We start from the raw sequence: 25,677 nt of genomic DNA on the forward strand, positions 1-25,677 counted from the left end.
GAGGTCCCAGGCTGGGCCACTCTAGGCTGTGTGGCCATGGCAGGCTCACAAGGCTATGCTCCAAAGGGGCCACCGTGCTTGGGAGTTAGTGCTCTGCAGTCTCTATCTTGACACTTTTAATGATTTTATCTCTGAACTTAAGTTTTGGAAGTGCAGTCTGATGAGGCAATGGAGCCTATGCTGGGGGTCCCAACACCTCCGATGGGTTCTCACCTGTCCCCACCCAATCACAGTTGTCACCCTCCATTCCCAGCAGGGACTGGGTGCCAGCACAGGTCTGGGTTTGGCTCTGGTTAGGGCACGTGTGCTGTCTGTAGCAAATTGTGGGGCAGAACTCTGCGTGCCTGTGGGGATCTGCCCAGAGTATTTCCTTGTCTGAGTGATCTGGACATTAAATAACAAATGGAGAACCACCATGACAGACTGAGAGGCTGTGGAAAGAAGAAAAAAGCTTTGCTTTTGCTTTTTGAACAAGAATCTCCGCTCTTTCATTTTGTACCAGCCATTGCAAATCATAGTCCCCTAACCTGTGGTTATCTTGGGAGACCCTCCTATGTCCTCTCTCGTTAGTTCCTTAGGAGCTCTTTTCCCCGTGGAGACAGCATTCCAACGTGCATCCTCTCCGGGTCCTTCTGCCCAGCCCTTCCCCAGGGTGAGGTGCGGGTGAGGAAGCCACATAAAAGTGCTATAAACAACAGATGTCACACGTGGTTTATTGAGGTTCAAACCCCAGCCCCTCCTACTATAGGCCTCCTGTTGGCCATAACACTAGGGTCCCAGCAGTGTTTCCTACCAAGGATGGCCAGGTCCCAGGGCTTACGAAACCTTCCATAGTGGCCTCTAGCTGTTGGGGGAAACCCCCTCTTCTGAAGAGGAAGGGTCTGTGATTGAAGGAGCAGATGCTGCTCTCTGATTAGCTGACAGTATGACCATCCCATTATGGAAGGCACTGCTCACCTACTACTGCCCTGGGTCTGGTATGTGGGGTGTCTGCCCTGGCACCATCGCTGGGCCCCTGAGAGTTATGGTAAGGACTAATAAATTAGTCAGCAATGGGAGGTGGTGCACAGGCATCTCTGTCACCCAGGAAGGGCTCGAGGCCAAGGGCTGTCACCAGGGGGCAGGGGCCTGTTCCCAACCCCCGCCCCATACCCTGCCATGGGCCTCAGAAGTTGTTATCGATGTTCCAGACGTCCCCGCTCAGCGCGTTGGCTGCCCCCTGCAGCGTCCAGGTAAGCAGGGCCAGCTGGCGCCGGAAGCGGCTCTCCTGGAAGCCCAGGCCCCTTGCCACCTGGGAGGAGGTGGCCCCTGCGCCGCCGGCGCGCAGCAGCCGCACGTGATCCAGAAGCGCGTGGAGCGTGTGGTCTCCGCGACCCAGGAAGATGTGACGGAACGGGGAGTCGGCCGGCGACACGTACTGGGACAGGAAGTAGAACTCCACCTGCGCCGAGAAGGGGACCAGGTCGAAGTCCGAACCGTAGTTCCAGACCCACCTTGGGACCTCTTGCGCGCTGAGTCAATACTGTTGAGCAGCCTCTTAGCAGCAGCCTCTTTAAGGCCCACCTCCTTTTAGCTAACCAATCAGGAAAGGCTTGCATATGACGTCACCAGTAGTCAGGTAGGATGCGCCCTCTCACCGTTTTCCGGATTGTATCCCTTTCTTTCTCCCTTGAGCCTCCAGCCCTGCATCCAGGACTCCCAGTCTTCCTTCCTCTCCCATTCACTTCCCTGCTCAAAGCCTCAAAGAACCGTCTATCGTCCTCACCTCTCCACACCCCGGTCATTCCTGCACCCCTCTGTGAATGTCCACAGCCCAGAATCAAAAGGCCAAGGGGACAGGCCGAGCCTTAGGAACTGCTTGACCCTGGGTCCTCACCCTCTTGACTCATATGTTGTTCAATCTTCCTGAGACGGCCTCGTTCCTAGCCCAGTTCTCCCACCTTTCTCCCAGCGGCTCCGATTCCTTCTCCTCCCACCTTTGGCCAGGTCCAAGTTTTGACCTCCACCTTCCTGCTCTTCTCATGACCTATAATACAGTGGTTTTCACCCCTGGCTGCACATTAGAATCACTTGAGGAAGGTTTTGGGGTTTTGTTATTGTTGTTTTTTGAGGGGTGGCATCCAGGGATCTTAGGTCCCTGAGCAGGGATCAAACCTGTGCCCCTTGCATTGGGAGCACAGAGTCGTAACCACTGTGCTGCCAAGGAAGCCTCCAGCCTGTCCATTTTTCCTTCCAAATGTCTCACTTCAGGTGGTATTTGCCACCCCCACCAAAAGCTCAGCTGCTACTAACTTCATTCCCTGTTTAAGCCATTACAATCTGGTCAAAACCTTCTAAAATTCTACTTTGCTCACATCACCTGCCTGCTTAAAAATCTTCTAGATTGCCTTGATGCCCCAGACCCCTCAAACCCAAACCCCAAAGTTGATCTCTAAGCCACTCCCCTCCTCTCCTTCACAGGGCTTCTGTTCTGGCTCTGCTGGTCCATGCCCTGCCCCCAAGGAAAGCCAGACCTGTTTTACTGCCATGCCCTCATTCTTGGTCTCTCCACCCTGAAACATCCTCTTTTGGCACCAACCCAAGTTCTGTCTGTTCTTCAAGACCTATATTATAGTCTAAAGCAGGGGTCAGCAAACTTTTTTTCCTTCTTGCAAAAAGCCAGACAGTAACTATTTTAGGCTTTGCAGGCCATACTGTTTCTGTGGCAGCTATGCAACTTTGCTGCTGTAGCACACAAGCAACCACACACAATAGGAAAACCAGTGAGCATGGCTGTGTTGCAATAAAACTTCATTTATAAAAACAGGTGGCAGACCAAATTTGGCCTGCTGGCTGTAGTTTACCAACCCCTGTTTAGAGCCACGAAGTTCTCTGGGTCTGGCTCAGCCCTGTTTTGGGTTCTGAAGCCCTACCTCTTTCCCCCAGCCTTTTTTTACATCTTTTACTCTCCAGCTCTGAGCGTGAATTGTTTCTTATGGCCTAATCGTGTCCAGATGGCCTTTATCTCTTGAGGGGCACATGGCAACTTCAGGGGGAGGAGGTGTCTTTTTGTGTCTCTAGAGCCTGGCACAGTAGGGGTTAGAGCAAGATCTGTGAATGAGAATAAACCAAGTCCAATCCAAGAGAAAGGAGCCAGGACAAAAGAGCAAGAGGGGTGGGTTTGTGAACAGAAAGACAGTATGACAGAAAAAGGAATGGGCGGGGGGAGAAAAAGAACAAGACCTTGCAAAGGCCAGACACAGCATCCCCATATCGCGCATGCATGCATGTTCCCTGTTCACCCCACACTCACTGATGGGCCTGCCTTAGCATTTTGCTCTAGAGACTTCTCCCCACAGCCCCTATGCACTCAATTCTAGAGGTCAAAGGGTTGCAGAGTTGAGTTCTTGGGGTAAGGAAATGGAAGAGAAGGGGCTGCAACTGGAGATGGGGTGCAGGTTGCAAAGTATTCAAAGCAAGAGGGATTGGCAAGGGAATAATAATAATCTTGTATAACTTTCACATGACATCTTCTCCAGGCAGCCTTTCTGGGGCTCATCCATCTCACCAGAAGGAAGAGGGGTCTCTATGCTCTGAATTTCTCAAGCTTTTTGCACCTCCCGAGCCATAATCCTGCACTTCTTAGACTGTGGACCACCGTGGACATGCTTGTGGGGAGGAGGTGGGTCGGCAGTGGGGAACCGGAGGAGGCGCGGTTTGCCTTAGTTCTGCAATTGCGGTAGCCAGGCAACTGTAGCCAAGGGGCTGGCGCGCCGCGTCTCATCACTTTGCCGGCCCGTCTCAGCGGTGGCTCCAGCCTGGCGGGCCTGTGAGCAAAGGCCTGCGCGTCTAGGATTAGCAGCGCCGGGACGACAGAGACCCGTGAAAGCGAAGCGAGGGGAGGAGGGCAGCCGCAGGCGCCAGGTCCGGAGGTGGGACCCGGGCCTTGAGGAGGGACCCCGGGCCGCCGGAAGAGGGCGGGGCGGCGCGGATGGCGGCGGACGGGCTGGGCGGGGCCTCACCCGCATGATGCGCACGTTGTACATGCGCATCAGCCTCTCGTCGCTTTCCTCCGAGCTGTAGATCTCCTTCCGCAGCTTTTCGGCCGCCCGGATGTAGTCCCCCCGCGCCGAGTACACCCACTGGAGGGTCAGCCCGCGGGCCTGAGGGCAGAGGCACGGGCTGGGATCGGCAGCGGGGACCAGGACCCCGGCCTAGGGTGGGGTGGGGGTCCAGGTGCTGTGGGGATGGGGCTGGGGCCCTGGACTGGCAGCGGTTGGAGGTATAGGGGGACAGAATGCTGGGAGCAGAAGGAAGGGAGAGAAGCCTTGTGCGGCCGGGCGGTTGCCAGCGGGGTCCTAGGGGCTTAGTGACTGGGGCGGGTGTAAAGGGGCCAGGTTGGCAGAGGGGCCCTAGACCAAGGGGGAGATGGGGCAGATCTCCCTGGCACGTGTGGCACTTTCACGGGATGTGGCGCGTCGCTCCCCACACCCCACCGGAAACCCGGAGCCGGGTTGGCATCTCGAACCTTGAGGTCCCCAGAGAACTCGTTGAGGCTGCCGATGTGCCTGAGGACCACGTCCCCGTAGCGGCCGAAGTCGAGGGGCAGCAGGTGATCGTGGCTGAGCCGGATGAGGAGCTGCCCGGCGAGCTGGGCCACGGCCTGGGCCACGGCGGGCAGGCGGCCCCGCAGTACCCTGTGCAGGTTCTCATAGGTGTCATCCTTTGTGTGCAGGAACGGGTATGCCGGGCCGTCCTGCCGGGACAGGGCGGGGAGCGGGTGCTGGCCGCGCGCACTGCAGGCCCAGGGGCTACCGCTCTGGGACAGGGCCCGGAAGTCTCACCTCCAGGAAGGAGAACTCAACGGCAGGAACCCCCGCAAAGGCCGTGAAGGAATAGGCGCTGCTGTCCATGGGCAGTGGCCGGATCCTGGGGAGGGGCAGGAGGGAGTGTGGTGTGGCTTCAGGGTGGCCCACGTGTTCCCCACCGCCCCCGCCACACACAGCTCTCTTCCTGCTCACCCCCACTTACACCTCGGCTTCCCAGCTGTGGTTGGTGACCACCACCTGCTCGTAGAGGGTCTGCCCACTGCGGTTGGGAGAGTCCACCTGGGGGCAGGGTTGGAGAGGCACTGGTCAGGCTCTAGCGGCCAGCAGCTTCCCTTCATCCCCTGCTCCTGGCCGGGCTCTTGCCTGCTTCAGAATGTTCTCAATGAGGCTGATGAGAAGGGGGCTGGTCTTGGCGTGAAACTTGTCATCCCCTGTGGAGAGGGAGGGATGCCAGGCCTCAGGCTTGGCACCCAGGGGCAGGGTACACCTAATGGGAGCCGGGTCATGGCACTGTTCCCCGCTCACCCAGCACTGCGTTGTCCAGGCTCACATAGACCACGGCTTTAAGGTGCAGCACGCTGAGGTAGCCCTGTGGGTGAGGGGTGTGGAATGTGAATTACCCCCTCTTGCCCCCTCCCCACCTCTCCCCATCGCCGACTCCCTGCCCAGGACCCCAGGTTACCTCCAGCCACTCCATGGAGCCCACACTCCCGAAGTCACCACCATCCCAGCTGATGAAGAGAAGACTTCGGCGGGGCTGGAAGCCTGGGGGCAGTGGGGGGGGGGAGTGGGAGGGGAGGGGGAGGATGGACTTGGCTGGGGGGGCCAAGCAAAGACCCCCACCTCTTTGTCTTCCTCTGTCCTGGTCCCCTGGGATCTCTCCTTCTCTCCCACCAAGCCCCCATCCCAGCCCATCTAACCTGGGTCTGCCCTGACTCAGCTGTATCAGTGATGGGGATTGCTTGCATAAGTCATCTCCAGGTTAGTCTTCACTAAGGACTATTAGTACTTTCATGTTTAAGTGAGGAAATGAAGGTGAAGTGACTTGGCTGTGGCCAAGCAGCCAGGACATGGAGGAAGCCAGGTTTGGAGCCCAGGTCTCAGTGGCCACCCTCCAGCCTGTGCCCCTAACTGCCTCTCTGCCCCGTCCTGGCTCACGCCACACAGCCCCAGCTGCCCGGCCCAAGCCCAGAGGTCCTGACCTTACCATTGCTCACCATGGAGGAAAAGGTCCGCACCAGCTCCAGCAGTATGGCGGTCCCCACAGCGGACTTGGCCGCTCCTGGGCCCCACGCATCCCTCTGGGCCCCGATGACCACATACTGATCTGGGGGAGGGGTGTTGGGGGCCCACCTGTTATGTGGGCAGAACCCAGAGACTTCTCCTTCGACCTTGGAAGGGTCCCTTTCTTGAGGACCCTCACATCTCCACAGCCCCAGCCTGCAATCCTGGCTGTCCCTAAAGAGTGCCTCTCCTCCCCTTGGCCCTTCCCGGATGGTCTGCTCCTTCATCGAGGTGCCTGGGGTCGTTCTGGACTCCATTATCTCCCTGATCAGCATGTCCATCTGTCCCTCACCGAGTCCTGATGCTGCTGAGTCGCTTCAGTCGTGTCCAACTCTGTGTGACCCCATAGATGGCAGCCCACCAGGCTCCCCCGTCCCTGGGATTCTCCAGGCAAGAACACTGGAGTGGGTTGCCATTTCTTTCTCCAGTGCATGAAAGTGAAAAGTGAAAGTGAAGTCGCTCAGCCGTGTCTGACCCTCAGCGACCCCATGGACTGCAGTCGACCAGGCTCCTCCGTCCATGGAATTTGCCTTGCAAGAGTACTGGAGTGGGGTGCCATTGCCTTCTCCTGATGAGTCTTCCCCTTTTAAATCTCTCTCTGACCCTTCCCGCTCACACTCCCACCACCAGCATCCTCACTGGAGCCTCATCACAGGCCTCCATGTGCTGCTCCTCCAGCGCTTCTAGGTACCACACTCCTCAGCTCAAGAACTCTGGTTCCTCACTGTTATCCACATCAGGTTATGTTTGAAAGGCTCATCTGTTGTAGTCTGACCTCCCTTTCATGCTCTAACATCATCCAACTTAGGCTTGTTCACCTCTGGTGCTAGGGAACTCACTACTGTGCAGAACTGCCTGTTCTATCTCTAGACAGCTTTGACCATGAGGTCTCACTGCCACCCACCCCCACTCAGTCCCAGCCCGGGTCCAACTTGCCAGCCTCTCCCCCGCTCCCCGGCAGGGTGTGTGTGATGCTGGGCAAGCAAGCACACCTGGCTCAGAGCGGCCCTCGATGCAGCCAAAGATGTTACTGATGGGCGTGGAGGCCCTGTGGTTGTTGACCCCCAAGTGCAGGCCTGGCCCAGGGCCCAGGCGATAAGGGGAGACTGGTAGGTGCCCCTGCCATTCCTGGGGGGCCACAGGGCCTTCAAGCTTCCTGGAAAGGGGTGGGACAGAAGGAATTAATGGCAGAGAGGCCCAGGCTATAGACGAGTCCAAAGCCCCCCTCTTGACTCCTTCTCTCCCTCCCACCCTCTGGCTCCAGCTCTCTGCATCTGTGCCCTGGCTGAGGGGCCAGGGCTGCCTTGGACAGTTGTGCAGCTTGTATCCTGCTCAAGGGTGCCCAGCAGAGGGTGTCATATGACCTGGAGTTCCACTCACAAAAGGGTGGCCCCTGGCAGCAGGCTGTGCCAGAAGAGCCGTCTTGTTCTAGCTCACCCAAGACACCTTATGAGCTAGCTGCAGCCTACCTCTCCCTGCCTCCTCCCCTCCTGGTTCCCACATGGTCCTCACCTCAGAAGGAGGGAGGCAATGTCCGCACTGATGGGCTGGGCTGGGATGCTTGGGAGACCCGAGGACTGGACTGGAGGGAACTGGGTCTGATTGAAGGAAGGAAAGCCAGGCGTATAGGGGTCCCCCGTCCCCAGGTGCACCTGTTGGGAGAGGGGTGCCCAAACTGAAACTGGGAGCCAAGCTCCCAGAACAGCATGCCAGCCTCATCCTAGGCAGGGCGCTACAGCCCAGGGACCCCAGGAAGGCACTACAGCTCCCCCAAGACTCACTTGTCCATACACAGCCCGGTGACTGGACAGGCTGAGCTTGTGCGGGCCCTGGGAGAAGTCTGCCGGGTCCGGATATATGAGCACTCCTTGGGCCCCAAAGTCCTGGGCACTGGCCACCTGGGGAAGGCACGTGACTAAAGGACCCCTTCTCCCAGAAAAAGCAGATTTATAAGGGAAGAAAATGCAAATAAAAGTGGAATGGCAGGGCCTCTGATCTGTAGCTGTGGGCACCCGCAAGCCCCGTATTCCCTCCTGTTTCTGTTCCCCACCCCAACCTCCTGATTCTGTTCCCACCGAGTTTCTCACAGCCCATTTGGTTCTCCCTTTTCTCCCTCTGACAGCCTCCTGGACGCTTCCCACTTGCCACCATTCGATGCTCGGGCTCCCCAGCGGGCACCCTCCCTGTTCCACTGCCCCAGGTTCCGTCCTCCGGGAACCCTCACCTTCTGGGCAAAGTTGATCACTCCCAAGCGCACCAGCAGGAGGCGCCCCGCCGGCTCCACACCCCGAGCCCGCAGGTCCTGCAGGTCCTCCGGCCGCCCGTAGTGGGCGTACACCAGCTTCCCCTGGGGAGAGAAGGATGGGGAGGCCGTGAGGCGCGTCCAGGGAGAGGACAGGCCGCCCCATCCTGGGGACCGGGCAGGCTCACCGTGGCGTTACCCGTGGCGCTGTAGGGGCAGTAGACGTCGGGGTCCTCCAGTGGCAGCTGCTCCCCGTGCTTCCCGGAGGCGTCAACCCAGTGCAGGGTGTTAGGGCGAGCCCTGAGGAGTCGCGGTGGTGAGCGCCCCACCGTCAGCGCCCCCCAACCCCGCCACGCCGCCCCCCGCCAGCACTCACGGATCTGGGAACTGCAGCCCCACGTAGTGCGTGTCCATCCACACGTGGTCCAGCCTCTGGCGCAAGAGCTCAGCGCGAATGTCCTGAGCCAGGGCTGCCATTCCTGCCGACCCGGCTACCCTTTCCCGAAGACTGGTCTGCCTGTGCAGGGAGAACGGGGATTGAGGTGCTGGAGGAGGCAGGGGCTGGACATCTGAGTGCCTGGAGGAGAGGGCTGGAGCAGGGAAAGATGCCAGAGGTGTAAGGTGGCCCCAGCCCTGGGTAGTGAGGGGCTCTTAAATCTCTCCTGCCTTGACTCCCAGGGTCTCCAGGACTTCCTGCTGCTTACACCTCAGCTTCTGATGGTCAGGGGTCCTCTCCACCATCCCTGAGGCTCTCCCTGGGGCAGGCCAAATGACCCACACCACCAACCTATCTACTGTCCCCTCGACATGTACATGCGCTGGTCTGCGCTTTGCCGCTGGCGTGAAAACACTTTTCTTCCAAAGGCCTCTCCAGGCAGAGGTGAGGGGCCTGCACCCCTCTCCTCCTCCAGCTGGGCCTCGCGGGGACACCTTCTACCACAGTTGCCGGTGGAAGCTGGGGTCACTTGTCTTGGAGACCTCCCCCTGTCTTCTTCCACAGTCACCACTTAGCTAGCCAGCCTGCCATCACCTGAATGCTCCCTGATTGTCCATCTCACCTGTGCCAGGGCCACCTCCACCCCCCACATCCTACCTGAGCTCTCTCTAAACCAGCGCCACCTGTGCTCTTTCCCTGGCAAACAAAGTCCTCCCTCCTCAGCATCAGACTGAGTGCCCCTTCTACCTTTTGCCTTGGCAGAAACCTGGCTGTCCCCTGGGAAGCTACATCTCCCGTGGGACACTTGAAGAAGGCAGCTCAGGCTTTCACACCCCCAGAGCCCAGAGAGGACGCATGCTCCTGGCTCCACTGCGCACATTCCTGGCCATTTCTCCACAGGTGAATCTCTCTTCCTTCGAAGCCCGTGCCATCCTCACCACGGCTCTTATCTTCTAGCCAGTTGGTCACTTATCCGCTGTCAGTGAGGACTCTGGCATCTGGCCAGCCACTTCCCCGGCCACATCCTGAGTCTTGTCCCCAGAAGCCCCTCTTTGGAATATTGATCTGATTTACTGAACACCTACTAAGTGCCGGGCAGAGCGGTCAGTGCTGGAGACTCCAGGATAAATAGGACACAGAATCTCGCTCTTTGACCGGAGCTTTTCAGTTTGAAACTCACTCCCTTAGCGTCATCATACCTGTTCTTCAACCCCATGGGGTACTCCACGCTGTCTGACTTCTCCATATCTATCAGTTCTTCCCCGGCTTCCCTCCTTCCCCATCCAGCCTAGAGGCATACATCACCTATTGCTTGCTCCCTCTCACTGCCTTCCTCTTGCCTCCCTGCCCTTTGATGGCATCCACAGTGCCACACCCCACCCTCAACCTGTCAAACCATCCACCTACTCAGGCTATACCCAGACTACCAAGTGTTGCTCAAGAAAAAAAAAGTCCATACATGTTGCTGATGCCATAGATTTAAGATCTTCAAGCAAAATGGATTCAGCAATGTATCAACAAATAATGATACACCTCGATCAAGTTTATGTTGATCTCATGAAGACAAAGAAATCTATTAATACAAATGACTACACAAACATTAGAGAAGAAAAATCATGTGATCACTGCAATACATTCTGGAAAAATGTTTGAAAAAAATTTTGATTCTTGTTCCTCTTTTCTGATCATTAAAAAAAAAAGTCTCAGTAAGCTAGGAATAGGATACTTCCTTAATTCACTTTTAAAAAGCTGACTGAAGGGATTCCCTGGTGGTCCAGTGGTTGAGACTCTGCTTTCACTGCTGAGGGCCCGGGTTCAACCCCTCAGTTCCTCTTAGTCAGGGAACTAAGAGCCCTTAAGCCAGTGCGCCATGGACACAGTGACAAAGTATTAGAAAAACATTCTCATGAAAGTTAGGAAATAGGCAAGGGTGTGTATTATCATCGTTAGCTAAATTCATATCTTCTCCAATGCAGTAAGAAATGAAAAAGACCTAAAAGATATAATCCTTTTGAAAAGAAGCTACCCATCTCTCACTAAATATAGATTACATGATCTTCAACTTGGAAAACCCAGGAGAATCCACTAAAAAAAATCATTCCTGACGTCTTCCCTGGACCTACCAGGCGGCAGCTCCTTCCCAGTACGAAAAGTTGACCTCAGCAGGACAAGAGGAACACCAGCCTGCTCGTGCTGGGATGGCATCCCCCCTAGACTGAGAGACAGTCTCTACCCACAGATGCATTTGGTTCTTTTTCTGGTTCCCTACACCCCTATTTCTCTGAGCCCCCCAGAGCTCCCCACTGCCACGGGTCAAAACCTAAGCTCCTCAGTGTGTTGTTCAAGATTTTCCTGGGTCTGTCCCACATCATAGGTGGAGGCTGGACCCACCTGTGCTTATTCAGTCAGCTCCCTTGGCTCCTAAATATGCGCTCTCCAGTCTCATTTCTGGAAGTCCCCCCCACCCCCCAATGCCTGCCATCCTTCCCAGGACCACCGAACAGGGAGGTCAGGGCAGCAGGTGGAATGACTCAAGGTCCTGGGTGAGGAGGACTCGAGATGAGCAGATGACGGTTTTTGAGCGCCAGAACGGGACAAGCTGATCCTTACCTGATAGTGTCTTCCAGACGCCCCTCCCCCAGGAACCGCAGGAACATGGCCTGGAGGTCACTCCAGTACAACGTGCCCTGGTGAGAGTCTGGGCTCAGCTCATCATTTACGTCCTCGCTGACCACCATGATGTCATCCCCGCATGCCTGGCATGACCCCCGGAAGGCCACATAGCCCAGGAGGAAGGCTGGTGGGTGGCAAGATGGAGATTCTCCTTGTGCCTTTCCCTGGACCCCAGACATCCCCCCAAGCCCAGACCCTCCAGTGGGAGTGGGGGTGACTCTCACCCCCAGTGAAGATCAGGAGGGCTGTCAGGACCAGGTAGGGGGCTGCTCTTCGTCCTGCTGCTGCCCAGAGTCCAGGGTTTTGCCGAGCTGGTCGAGAGCCCAGGGGCTCAGGGCCCCTCAGCTCCATGGGAAAGAAGTGGGCCGGCGGTTCAGCCCCCTCCTCCCCGTCTTCCTCTTCTTCCTCCAGGCGTCCCTGCTGGCTGCCCTCCACACGCTTGTAGATGGTCTGAGAGGGTCCTGGGGACAACCTTTGCTGTGGGGGGCGTGGCGTGCATGAGATTGGGGAAGGGGAGGAATCTGGCAATCATAGTGACTTTGGGCTGCCATGAGCACAAGGCAGGGGAGAGGGTCCTGAGAGGCAGGCTGGAGGGGAGAGTCAGAGATGGGAACGGGAGGAGTTGGGGAAGGGGCTGGAGGACCTGGAGAGAAGGCCTAAGGGTCCCCCAACCATGCCCGATCTTACCGCTCTTCGGAGTAGACCCCCAAGCCGCTCCATGCTCGTGCCCCCTCCTGAGCCCTGCAGGCTGTCCCCCACCCCAGTGATAAACCGTTTGTGGGAGCCCCAAGAGGCCCCTTATCGGTCCTAGCAGGCAGCTGGCCCAGGCCCTTCTTCACCTCCCCCCCTCACAGAGTGGGGGCACAGTTCTGGCTTCAGTCCAGCCTTCCAGACGTGGCCCCCCAGCCCAGGCTAAATGATGGACGTGGGGCTCTGCCCTCCCCTGCCAATCCTTCCACAGTTCCACTCCTGCCCCTTTCTTGCAAAACAATCCATTTTTTGACCTTGGGGCAGACTTTGGCCTTTAGTTCCCATCAGGCCTGGGGGAGGGAGGCTGATGGCCAGGGAGGGTGGAGATATGGATGACCCCTCCCCCTCCTGCTCCTTCCCCTCCCAGTGTCCTAGGGGACTCTCCTAAGCTCCTTACCACGAACACCTCTGCCCCTTCCTCACTGGCCTCACAGGCTCCCCAATACCCACGCCCTGAACACATTAGCTGCTCTCTCTGTTTGGACTCAGGGGATCCCCAGCTGAAGGGGCTACAGAAGTGTGACCTGGGGTTTGGTCTGTCCCATTGTCTGTCTGAAAGGGGGGCCTAGGCTCCTGGCAGCTGCTGGGGAGGGGGGTGCATGGGGAGGAGCACATGGTCAGGCAGGACCAGAGAGTGTTCCAGGATGGGGGTCCTGCCTGGAGTTGGGGTCGATGCCCCATCAGGCATCGGTGGAGAGAGTCCTGACCGAGACGTGGGTAGGGCTGGGTGACGTTGGACAACTCATGGTCCTCCGTGGGCACCCGCGCCTCTTTGGTGTCCAAAGGACTTGGACCACACGTGTTTACATCTTTTTAGGGCCTGGGGGCCTCAGAACACACATCAGACACAAACTGCTAAATTTTACCTACAATTCCAGGCCGAGAGCGCAGGTCCCCAAGCCCCGCGGAGGAAGCCAGCACAGCGAGTTCGGGAATACGAGCGGCGTCCGGGTCTCCCGGGGAACCTCGGTTCCTATCCAAGCTGGGAGGGAAGTTCTGAACTGCTGCTGGGGTGAGCCAGTGCCCCAGTCCCTGCCCCACACTTGTCACCACCTAGCGCCCCGGGAAAAGACAGCGCTGACCAGCTCACCTGAGCTGTCGGTCCAGGGGAGCTTAAGCGCGGCCTTGCCGCGGGCCAGAGGCCCCGCCCCCGGGGCCCACCTCCGGCCCCGCCCCGCCCCGCCCCGCCCCCGGGGCTGCCTCCCGGCTCCGTCATGCCCTGGCTGCCTCCTCCCCGAACTCGGCTTCCCTCTGCGGCCTTATTGAGCGTCTCTAACCGGTAGTCGCTTGGTGACCGTCCCTGGATTGCGGCCCCTCTGCAACCCGAGGCATCCGGGATCCCGCGGCTCTGCCCTCGCCCGCAGACTTTGCCCCGGTGTCCACCGTGTAATTCCGAATGAATGTAGGTGTGGCCCTCCCCTCTCTTCCCTCCAGACTCCTGCTCCAACTGCCCACCCCCAAAGAGGCCAAACTTTTTTTTTCTTAAAACATGTTTACTCCCTTTAACCCAGAAACTTCACAATCAAGAGGACAAGTGGGGAGGAGGACAAAAGGGGGCCGATGGGAGCGTTAGGGGGGTGGCTGTCGATCCTGCGCTTGCAGAGCCGAGGTGGGGGAAACCGTCTTCTTCCGTTCGCTTTCCCTCCTCCACCGCTGCGGGCCGGCCTGTGGGTGGGGAGGGGGCGCCCTCAGGGGCACTTCCGCTCCACGCACTGCTTCCCGCCCTCCTCATATTCCTGCTTGGAGATCCACATTTGCTGGAAAGTGCCCTGGGTGGGTGGGGCGGGAGGGCGGTCAGGGAGGCCAGGAGGGAGGGAGAGCAGGTTCCCCACACTCCACCCGTGGAGGTTTGGAATCTTCCCCCTCCCAAGCCCACATCCCCCACCCACCCCCCACCCCCCCCCCCCCCCGCAACCACCAACTTGCCCCATCTCCCTGTCCCCTCCTTCGTATTCAGAAGGCGGATACCCGCTTCATACCATTCAATCAACGATGCATTCACTGAGCATTTACTGAGCACCTGTCAGTTCGGAGCCCAGGGCGGTTCGAGCTGGGAGGTGGACCTTCCAGCCGCAGGCCAGCGAACCTGCGCTGCAACACTCCATATCCCCTCTCCACCAGATACCCTGTCACTCCATCAGGCCTTACATGCCAAGTCTCCCTCCTTCCCAAGAAAAATCTTTCCTCCACCCTCCTCACCATTCTGACACCACCTAACATCAAGGTGGGGATGATGTCTTTATTTTGGCACCCCACCCCACTCCCCCACCCCCCGTTGAAATAGGGTCCGCCAGCCCTGGCACTTTAGACTGTACCATCTCTATGATCACTTGCGTCTGCCTGAAAGTCAGTGTGTGTGTCCCTGTTTCTGGACACACCTTCCTGGACCATGTCACCTCTCCCTTGACTTCTGCTTACTGTGCCAAAGCCCCACCCTTCCCACCATCTCCAGTTTCCAATGCAGAGCTCCATGCCAAGTTCCCAACCCAAATTCTCAACTGTCTTTCGGACAGCTTCCTGGTCCTCAGTGTCTCCTGGAACCTCATTCAGTCAACACATCCATGACTGCTGTCACCATCTTCGCCCAGCCCCTGCCTCAAACCTGCTTCTTTGGTCTTTCTCGCCTTCTACAGTTGCCCTGTCCAAATCCAGTGGCCCCTTGCCACGTGGAACACTTGAAATGGAGCTATTGAGCAGTTGAAATGCAGCTAATCCAAGATGAAATGTGCTCTCAGTGTCAAATCTGCACTGGATATTGAAAATAAATCCAGAGGATGTGAAACATCTCACATTTTATACTGATGACATATTGAGATGATAGTACTTTGAATAAGTAAGTGTGTTAGTCGCTCAGTCATGTCCGACTCTTTGCAAACCCATGGACTGCAGCCCACCAGGCTCCTCTATCCATGAGATTATCCAGGCAAGGATACTGGAGTGGGTCGCCATTTCCTTCTCCAGGGGATCTTCCCAACCCAGGGACCGAATCCAGGTCTCCTGCACTGCAGGCAGATTCTTTACCTGGGTCTCATCCTTGACCCCTTTCCTTCTTACCTCTCGTATCCAAACGGTGCCCACATTCTCAGTCAGACCTCTGATAAGCTCCCAACCCTCTCTCCCCTACATCCACTCTGCTGGCGACCCCGGGTCACAGTGGAGACCGCGGTAGCCCTCTCCAGCCCACTCTCTGCTCTGTAGCCCAGCTTGTGTGCTTAGTCGCTGAGTCGTGTCTGACTCTGCGTGACTCCATGGACTGTAGCCTTCCAGGCTCCCCTGTCCACGGGGATTCTCCAGACAAGAATGCTTGAATGGGTTGCCATGCTCTCCACCAGGGGATCTTACCAACACAGGGATCAAACCTAGGTCTCCCTCATTGCAAGCAGATTCTTCGCCGTCTGTGCCACCAGGGAAGCCCAGGAGAGCTTCCCCAACTCTGGCCCCACAGCACCTACCCCCTTCCTGTGGCCTGGCCTGGCTCTGCCCTGGGGCCACACACGCTCTGCTGCTTTGCCTCCCGAGTTCTCACTCTTCCATCTCAGCTTGAAGGTTCCTTAGAGGCCCCTCCTGATGCCTGAATGAGATCAGGTCTTCCTTTGAAGGAACACCCCACACTTTGTGGTGACCTCCTGTTTGATTGTCTTGGCTTCCAGACCGTCCCCATGCACGAAGGCAGGGATGAGGGGCTGTCTGTCCAGGCGCGCAGGAGGCTTGCCACGACTGTGCAACTGACACTCTCCCAACCCTGAGCTATCTTCGGGGGGTCAGTCTTCTGTCACTCTGACCCTTGCTTCTGTCCCTTTGGGGGCACCGCCTCTAGCTGATCTCATCCTTGTCCTGTCATGACCCTGCTGTCCCCCTCTGTGTGGCTGACACTCATCAGATGCAGTTTGCATCTTTACCTCTCTGGTCAACGTCTTGCCCCCGCCCCAGCAGCTGCTCCAGACTGAATTCCCCACCTACCGCTGCAGAACCACCCTGACTGCTGCCTTCGGTTTGTCCCTTGCTCACCACCCTATGCCCACTGCTACCCATCCCGTGACTTTAGGACAATAGAAAGAGCCTCCCGTCAAGGTCCCCTTGAATTTAGCTCATACCCCCATCCCCAAAGTCTCATGTCGGACATAACCTTCCCAGTCATGCCTGTGGCCGTCAGATCCCCTTGCCCCAAACATCTAGGGGCTCACACTGGCACACAGACCACCACAATCTCATCTCAGCCAACCTGTCCAGCTTCCTGTCCTCCACTCCCTGCTTTGTGTCCCGAGATCGCATTCACCTTTCTGGGAGCACTGACTGCCCTTTCATAAACAATGAGCGAATGAGGTGGTAGGCAAGGCGGTGGGGCAGTCTGGATCTACCCCACATTCAGCACTAGGCCGGGGCCCTCCCCTCTCACCAGTGAGGCCAGGATGGAGCCCCCAATCCAGGGGCTGAACTTGCGCTCCATGGTGCTGTTGCTGGCGATGAGCTTCAGCCTCATGCTCTGGGAAGAAAGAAGGGCTAGGGGAAGCAGACACCTGATTCTGGGAAGTGGGAAGGGACAGGGCTTGGAGTGGCGAGGCCATAGTGGGAAGGAACCGCTTTGGTGGCCAGAATACTGGCTCAATGTGTGGGAAGGAGGAAGGACTTGGTGCTGAAGGGCTGGCCCAGGGCCCTGGCCGAGGGTGGGCTCCTACCGGTGGAGTCTTCTGGGAAAGCTCTCGATTGAGCCTGTCAGTGAAGCCCTGCAGGAGCGTGTTCCCACCGGTGACAATGACACTGCCGTAGAGGCCCTGAGAGCAGGGAGGAAGAGTGAGCGATCAGGGCACAGCCCTGCCCTGGCCCCCACGGCCCCACTTCTCCTGGACCCCTCCACCCAGAGGCAGGCTTGGGCCTCACCGGACGAATGTCAATGTCACACATGCCGATGCTGGTGGTCACCACGTGGCCCACCCCTAACATGGTGTTCCCCGACAGGCCCTGTGGAGAAAGGTGACAGGGCTTTGGGCCCTCTCTCCCCAGACCCCTGTCATCCTTAGCTTCCCCCCAGCCCCGGGACCCAGGGACTCCAGCCAGCCCCACCTTGACATTGGAGGGATCAAACAGGCCCTCAGGGATGCGGAGCCGCTCCGCACCGTAGTCTGTGTTGTAGCCGTTGGGCATCTCGTAGTGCACTGTGGGCATCTGCGCAGCCACCCTGCCCAGGAAGGAGTGAGATTCTGCTTGGGGTGCTCCCGAAGGACCAGAGGACCCCCTGAGCCCCAGGCCTGCCCCTTTCCCACCCATCACCCCAGCTGTGGGCCCCACTCACTGCTCATCGTAGGGAGAGTCTGAGACCTGCAGCACGGAGGCCTGGAAGTCCTGGATCACCTCCTAAGAGCCCAGGGATGCGGTGACGGCTGGGCCCCCCACACCTGCAGGGCCCCCCCCCCCCACCTGCAGGGCCTCTGTCCCTCCCCTCTGCTCATGGAGGGGAAGGGCGGTGAGGGAGGGATTAGGAGCTGGAGGGGTGGTTTCCGGGGACCCTCTCCAGTGCCTCACATTGCACATGTAGTTATGCCAGGACTTGGAAACCTGGGGTAACTTCTCCTTCTTCTTCCAGTTTGGGGGTGCGCCCTCCCGTACAGGCTCCTGTAGGGGCACAGCCTGCGATCACCCTTTGCATCCCACACTGGCCCAACCTGCCCTGTCCACACCTGCCTCCCCAGCACTTGCGCGCTCTGCAGCTAATGGGCACCGTGTTCTCTGTTCTGTTGCCCAGAAAAGGTGTTTCTCCCCTTCCCTATTAGAGGAGAAAGAATGGGGAAAGCCCACCCCATGGATACTGTGCACACAGTGGGTACAGAGATCTAAATGGCCTTGGTCAGATTGAGGGCTTGGAGAATCCAGTAGGAAGCCAGACCTTAAGGAAACAGCCTTTTACTGAGCCATGTTCCACATGCGGATCCCTTGCATGCAGGGTCTCATTTAATACTTGCGGCAGTCCTACATGTAGTTTTTCCACTTTGCAGGGGAGGAAACTGAGGTTTAGGAGCTTTAGTCTCATGTTCTAGGTCACACAGTCCTTCTGTGGCAGAAGCAGACCTTGAACCTGGGTCTATTGGAGCCCAGAACCCACCACACTGGCCCTCATACACACATCCTTCCAGCAGTTGGCTGTGGGACCTTGGCCATGTCCCTCAGCCTGTCTGGATCTCTGATGCCTCAATTGCAAATTGAGGGCCCAGGATCCTCTTGGGGCCTGGCTGCTCCCCGCCCTGATATCTGATGGGTCGGGGGGTTGACAGTCATAGGGTCAGTGCCCAGGACATCCCAGAGGCTCCACCTTGGCTGCGATCATGTAAGGTGGGATGATGTCAATGGCCATTTCCTGGAAGAGCTCTCGGCACTGCATGGAGATGAAGTCCCCTGCCAGGGGTGACTTGACAATGCCTAGAAAAGAGGGGGTGTCACTGCCTGGTCCCTCAAGGTGCCCCCGACCCCTGTCGAGGCCCCACCTTGCTGCAGGACGTAGCCATCATGCACTGGAATGGCCGTTGTGTGGGTGGCCCCGCTATCCAGCACCAGACCTGTGGAGCGTCCGTTTGCAAAGCTGGTATGGGAGGGGTAGGTCAAAGAGCCAGCAGCAGTGAACAAGGAGGCTGGAAGCTGATCTGGCCTACTCTCCACTTTCCCAGGTCCAGCCCAATCCCAGTCTGCAAATCTCTTCTGGCTTGTGACCCATTTGCTAGAGAAAGGCAGCTGAGACGCTTTGCCACTTGTTTCTTCTCTGAATCACACTTTCTTCCTCTATTCCTTTCTTCTGAATATCCAGCCTCTCTTTTTAGTCTTAGTTCTATGTCCCATGGGATCCCTGAAATGAGGGTCTATGTAGCCGAAGTGCCTGGCACAGGGTACAATGCAAAGGTGATCCTTTTAGAAAAATAAATGGGAAGGGAACATCTCAGTGTCATGCACCCTTCCCTTCTCTCTCCAGCCCCAGCCCCCAACTTGTCCCAACTCTCCACGCTCAGCCTGATCCAAGGAATGGGAAAGGACCACTGGTCTGGCCACCCCAAGATACAAAGCACTCAGCTCCCAAGGGCTCTTTGCACTAATGGGGCTTGGGGGTGGGGGGGCCTGCCCATCCAGGATATTTATCTCCATAGAATCAGGCCCAGCCTCCATCTCAATGCACCACAAACTCCACCCTGATTCTCCATTCTCACAGAGCAGCTTAACCCAGAGGATACGCAGTAAGCACAGCTGTCTTGCATAAGAAGAAAGCAGGAATGTTGTACTGCTCAAACATCAGCTCTGTCAGCTTCTCCCGTTTGGCCCGTGTGTTCCACTGGGGAGAAAGTGCAAGAGGGGAAGTTTCAGGAAATGAAAGGCACCAATCTATGTATACACCTTCCACATACACAAACCTGTTTTGCACTGAGGACAGAGGTCAGGTCCCTTGACCCTCATAGGTCTTTAGAATGTTGAAACTATAAAGAATTTGAAATATCACAATTAAAACCCAACTGAAGAAAATAAAACACAGAGAAGGAAGTTGGCCAAGATCACACAGAAAGCTCTTGGTAGAGCTGGGTCTAGAGTCACAGTCTCTGGACTCCTAGCACAGTGCTTTCCATTGTGCAGTACACACTTCAGGCAAACCCCGCCCCCCCGCCCCCCCCAAGACCCCAGTACATCCCTCTTTCCCACTCTAATCCTCTCAGAGATAAGAAAGCTGAAAAGAACATCTTTCTGGGTAAAAATGTTGGATTGAATACAAACATTTACACTTATTCTCTCCCAGGCTATGCAGAGAGTCGTGTTTGACTCTTTGTGACCCCATGGGTTGTCTCTTCTGTCCATGGGATTTTCCAGGTAACAATACTGGAGTGGGTGGCCATTTCCTTCTTTAGGGGGATCTTCCTGACCCAGGGATTGAACCTGCAACTGTTAAGTCTCCTGCCTTGGTAATATAGTCTCCTGCATTGCTGCTGCTGCCACCTGGGAAGCCACCTCCCAAGATCCCAGCAAAATTATAATAAAGGGAGAATTAAAAAAGAAGAAAACCATAACCCCACAAAAGTCAACAGGCACATAAAAAGATGCTCAACATTTTTGGTCATTAGGGAAATGCAAATCAAAAGCACAATGAGGGACTTCCCTCATGGTCCAGTGGCTAAGACTCTGCACTCCCAATGCAGAGGACCTGGGTTCAATCCTTGGTCAGGGAACTAGATTCTACATGCCACAACTAAAGATCCCACAAGTCGTAACATGTGCTACAACTAAGGCCTGACACAGCCAAACAGATAAATATTTTTTAAAGATGAATAAAAAGTAACATTCATGGGACAGGAAAGAGCTCCTGGAAAATAAAAATAGAGGAGCAGAAATTAAAAGCTTTATAGAAGAGTTGAAAAATAAATTGAGGGAATATCTTGGAAATTAGAGGAAAGAGATACATAAAATATAAAAGATGAAAACATTAGAAGAAGACCAGTTTAGGACATACAAAATCCAAATAATAGGATTTCCTAGGAGAGAACAGAGAAAATTGAAAGAAATAAATCAGCAAATAAGTAATTAAATTTTTAATTGAATTGAAAGACATAAGTGTCCAAATTAAAGAGACACATTGAGTGTTCAGAGCCATGAACAAAAATAAACCAATATAATATTGTGAAACTGTAAAACACTGAGGACAAAGTGAAAATTTTATAAACTGTCAGAAACAAAAATAATTTACATCAAAGGATCAGGAAGTAAATGACCTTGCCTTTCTTAATGGCAACAGTAGATGTTGGAAGAATTGAAGAAGTACCTTCAAGATTCCATAAAAAGGGATTTCCCTGGTGGTCCAGTGGCTAAGACTCTGCACTCCCAATGCAGGGGGCCTGGGTTCAATCTCTGGTAAATGCATGTCACAACAAAGACTAAAGATTCCATGTGGCACAACTAAGACCTAGCACAGCCAAGTAAATAATTTTTTAATAAAAAAGTTCCAAAGAAAAATTATTTCCAACCTGGAGTGTTATACCTAGCTAAACTATACATCCAAGGTTAGACATGCAAAGTCTCAAAAATGTTACTTCTTATGTCCTTTCTAAAGCAATTACTGGAAGATGTGCTCCATGAAAACAAGGAGAAAAAAATAAAGAAAAGAGTCATGATCCACTGGAAACAGGACTTGTAATACAGGAGAGAGGTGCAGTGTTTTCTTAAGATGAAGATGAAGGGAGATGTCAGGATTATAGCTACATCTTCTGCATAGAAGCTAACTAGTCTACAGCAGAGCAGGTCGGTAGGCTCCCGGAGAGATTTCTTGGAGATGAAATTGATGGAACACCTAAAGCAATTAATGTCTTGAGGAAAGATAAAGATAACTGATGAATAATTTCAGGTCACATTACTAAGTAGATAGAAAATGAAGAAAAACAGTAACAAAGAAAATTTTCAGTGCTAGAGAAAACAAATAATTGCACAAGAGAGGAAAATAAACAGTTTATTGCCTGTCTCAGGCCTGATTAGCATATATAATAATAAGAGTATAAATACTGAATCTTAAAAAAAAAAACAACAACAAAACCCTAAACTGCAACAGTACTTCAAATAAGAAAAAAATGTGTATGGTGTGGGTTGGGGAGGAAAGAGAGCTAAGTGCTCATTTTCTATAGTGGGAAACCCATAGATAATACCTAGAGCTAGAAAAATTCACAGTCAGTGATTTATGATATTTAGAGATATAAAAGGTAATGGCAAAATAAAAGCTAAAAGAGAGAAAAGCAATTGTCTCTGGAAAAGGGATAATAGAAGGAAGAGGCTATGCATGGCAGTTTATAAATAAAATTGATTCTATATAGGTGTATATAACATTGACCAAAAATTTCAGTTAAAAGGTCACACGGGGACTTGGGGGGTGGGGCATCGTGTAAGGATGACTGGCAGAAAGGCAAGTGGAGAGAGCAGAAGAGAAGGAGGCATGGAGACTAACCCAGGGAGGAAGGAAAGTGGTTGAACCTGACAGAGTTGGAAGGAAAGTTTGAAAAGCAAAGAAAGAGGAGTAATCACTCCTCTTGAGGAGAGGAGTGGCTTGAGGAGAGGTGAATGGCCCACTCCAGGGCTGGACTAGGGGCTGGACTATGCACTTACCGGGGCCTCTGACATGAGCACTGGGTGCAGGTTTGGCTCAGACTTGACATGCTTGCTGTAGGTGTGATCCAGGATTGCACGGAAGCACTCCCAGTCCTCAACTGGGGCCAGGACATCAGTGGAGAGATGAGGGTGGGCAGGCAGGGGTCCAGAAACAGGAAGGAAGGAGGGAAGCCAAGTCCAGGGGAGGGGAAGTGAGACAACGTCCAGCAGAAATCCCCCCTTTCCCAGGAATCTGGTGGACCCTTGTGAGAAACCAGGCAGCTTTGGGAAGTAGTGAGGGCATCCCTGGGACTTGGGCAGCTGCAAGGAATACTCTGTGAATGTGGGGTCCTGTGCCCCAGGTTGTGGGGTGTGGGTTCTGGGTCTGTATCAGGAGCCGGTAGTGGGGGCCCCATACTCATGCCATTCTTGAGGGGAGACATGACTTCTGCTCCATCTCGAGGCACGTGGAGGGCGTTGGTGTCGATGTGAAAGATTTTCCCTTTCTTCTCTTTCTCCCCCTCCAACTCCAGCCCGCCCCCCTCCTCCGCGGCCAGCAGCCCCACCGTGGTGGGGAAGTCAGCCTGGAGCGGGGCATGGACAGGAGAGAAAGCCATATCTTGCAGGGCCCTCAGCCCACCCCCTGGGTTTACTCCCACATTCCCGCTCATCAGAGCTTTTCTCTGGGCGCTGAGAGCCCTGGATGACTGGGAAGCCTGGAGGGAGCCCTAGGATTTGGGCAGAGGGCTGGAAGGCTCACCTTGGGGCAGTCCTCCCCAGCGTACCCAGCGCGGACTGAGAAGGAGCCAATGTCAAAGACCAGCGCCCCCACCTCATCTGTGCGGGAGACAAACTTGTGAGGGGTTATCTCCCAAACTCTCTCTCCGTGGATTGCTCCGAGAGGAGATCCCGGCAGAGCCACCTTCAACCCGGAAGGGTCAGATGGGAGCTCGGCCAGGAGTTCAGAGTCCTGGGAGTGGGAGATCAAGACTCCGAAGTCCCTTTCTGCCCAGTGGCCCTGTTCCTTGCCTGGCTAGAGGCCGGGCGGAGACGGGTTGAATGGTGGAGAGGCTGGGCCGGGTACGCGCAAGCATTCCGAGGAGGGTCGAAGGTTGGAATGATGCAGGACCCAAACCCGGGGCTGGAACCGCTCGAGCGCAGAGGTGACAGGCCCCCAGGGTGCCCAGAGCTTGGGTTGCATGGGTTCGGGGCGCTGGGATTCGGGCGAGGCCGCGCCAGGCTGGAGATCCCGAAGCCCGAGGCTCGCTCACCTCCGCCGTAGACGCCCCCGCTCATAGTGCCCTCTCAGCGCTGCTCGCGGCCCGTGGGCGGCGGCAGGATCAGCACCGAGGCGGCCGGACAGCTCCCGGGATCCCGGGCGGGGCGGGGCGCGGGACGGCCAATCGGGAGGCCAGGTCCCCCGCCCCCAACGGCGCCGCCGATTGGCTGAGAGGAGAGACAATAACCCGGCCGGGGGCCGCTGCTTTAAAGGGCCAGCCACCTCAACCTTAGGTGGCGGGGAGGGTATTGAGGGGAGCGAAGACCTGGAGGCTGGTTCTAAGGGACAGGCTGGAAGAGAGCAGGACTACACAAGAGATTCCTTGTCCATTCGAAGACCTGCGGGGTGATTGAAGGCGCCCTTGCTCCCTTACTTTAAAAAATGAGATCTAGGAGAGGGCGCCATACTCTTGGAGACGTGGCCATTCTCAGGCTCCTGAGCAAGGTTCTGCCTTACCCAGGACTGAATGAAACCTCGGGGAGACAAGGGAAGGGAAGAAGGGAGGGAGAGGTACGGGAAGGGGTGTGTCTCCATTTTCTCCCTGTTTCTTTCCATCCTTGTCTTTCTGATGGCCCCTCTTCTAGTTGGTCCCTGTTGGCCTCATACATACACACATGTACACACATGGCTCTCAGCTAACATTCACCTCTCTTTCATCTGTTTTTCTCAGGAGTTATCAAGCAAGTAGGTTTTCCCCTAGTAGGCTACTAAGTCCTTCTGGGCTTCCAGTATGAGGCCACCTCCACAGCAGTTTTGATAAAGAAGGGGAAGGAGCAGTTCTGACAGCCTGGCTCAGCTGAGAGACTCTTATGTGAGCATGTGTGTAGGTGTGTGTCTGTATGTTTGTGTTTGAGTGTGTCAGCATATGTGAGCACATGCATGTGCTGTTAGTCATTCTCAGTCATGTCCAACTCTTTGTGGCTCCGTGGACTGTAGCCCTCTAGGTTCCTCTGTCCATGGGATTCTCCAGGCAAGAATACTGGAGTGGGTTGCCATTCCCTTCTCCAGGGGATCTTCTGGACCCAGGGATTAAACCTGGGTCTCCTGCATTGCAGGCAGATTCTTTACCGCCAGAGCTACCAAGGAAGCTCTTGTGCACATGCATGTGTGTACATATGTGCATATGAATACATGCTCGTGTTGGGAGCACTCCCACCTACTTGTTTAGGGGTGAGTGGAGCATTAAGACCAGCGATAGCAGAGGAAGAGGATTCTGTGTGATGACTGAATGCCCCTGAAGTTCTCTGGTTACCAGACACTCACTCTGTAAGGGCTTCACCCTTCCTTAGCCAGAGGACAGATGGTTTGAACTGGCTCATCCGTCATCCACTGGTGACAGTGGCATTTCACATTCCCAGGGTTTGTTCTGAGTCCGGACCTGGCTCCCACTACTGGAGGCTTCGGTGGGAGGGATGAGCTATAGGAGAGAGCTGACTCAGGAGCTGGGAAACTGAAATAGTCCAAAGTGAGCCTAGGGTCAGTCATCTGCCTCTATAAACTGTGGTCTGGATGAACTGGACCAACCCCTTACTTAACCTCTTTCTCAGTGCCTCATTTCTTCATCTTTCAAAATGCTGAGGTGAGAATTAAAGGAAGACACTGGATGAGAAGTGATTCTATTCATGGCCTGCACCTCTCCTTTTGGTTGTCATTGAATGATGCTGCTTCACTTCCCCTTTAAATTCATCCTGTCAATTGCCACTATTCCCTTCCTTATCCCAGTCTGGACCACAGATTCAGAAACTGTCCCAGTCAGGGGAAACTTTACTGATCATGAAAATAAGGCCTAGATTTTATTGGGATTTTCCCAGATACAAGAAGGGCTCTATCTTGGGTCACACTGTTCACTGGAGCAGAGCCAGGACTAGAACTCACATCTCTCATCAGCCAGTTGACAGATGATTCTGTATCCCTCTGCAAGTTTCACTGTCCCCATCTGTGGGACAGCTGGAGGTGAGGACTCAATCTGATGCTAGGATCAAGTTCCTGGCTTGATTCACTCCTGGCTAAGTGCTAGGGGTACAGGACTATTCAGCAAACATTGGGTCTTAAGAAAATCCCTGGGTGTTTCTGAGACTTTATCATCCACATATTCATAGAAATCTGTACTCTA

The 25,677-nt window shown here is 55.3% G+C and overlaps 2 protein-coding genes across 2 annotated transcripts; both read right to left on the reverse strand.

Moving 5' to 3' along the window:
- Positions 1-1,165: 1,165 nt before the first annotated feature.
- Positions 1,166-13,525, reverse strand: TFR2 (transferrin receptor 2). The gene is made up of 20 exons (XM_052635827.1): positions 13,471-13,525; positions 13,064-13,175; positions 12,131-12,191; positions 11,668-11,920; positions 11,381-11,567; positions 8,711-8,851; positions 8,523-8,634; positions 8,317-8,439; positions 7,874-7,990; positions 7,605-7,744; positions 7,085-7,248; positions 6,016-6,135; positions 5,491-5,573; positions 5,334-5,397; positions 5,172-5,239; positions 5,011-5,087; positions 4,824-4,908; positions 4,508-4,735; positions 4,002-4,142; positions 1,166-1,441 (listed from the first exon to the last, which is right to left on the reverse strand). Exons 1-20 carry the CDS (start codon positions 13,523-13,525, stop codon positions 1,166-1,168), a joined length of 2,607 nt encoding a protein of 868 aa, XP_052491787.1.
- A 356-nt stretch (positions 13,526-13,881) lies between these two features.
- ACTL6B (actin like 6B) lies at positions 13,882-23,581 on the reverse strand. Its single transcript, XM_052635824.1, has 14 exons — positions 23,557-23,581; positions 23,046-23,122; positions 22,704-22,869; positions 22,304-22,404; positions 19,405-19,502; positions 18,670-18,764; positions 18,498-18,604; positions 17,714-17,803; positions 17,484-17,545; positions 17,255-17,369; positions 17,072-17,152; positions 16,870-16,965; positions 16,590-16,676; positions 13,882-13,962 (listed from the first exon to the last, which is right to left on the reverse strand). The coding sequence occupies exons 1-14, from the start codon at positions 23,579-23,581 to the stop codon at positions 13,882-13,884; spliced, it is 1,281 nt and encodes a 426-aa protein (XP_052491784.1).
- Between the last annotated feature and the right edge of the window lie 2,096 nt (positions 23,582-25,677).

The sequence above is a fragment of the Budorcas taxicolor genome, chromosome 2 (assembly GCF_023091745.1).
Source record: "Budorcas taxicolor isolate Tak-1 chromosome 2, Takin1.1, whole genome shotgun sequence".
Classification (NCBI taxonomy): domain Eukaryota; kingdom Metazoa; phylum Chordata; class Mammalia; order Artiodactyla; family Bovidae; genus Budorcas; species Budorcas taxicolor.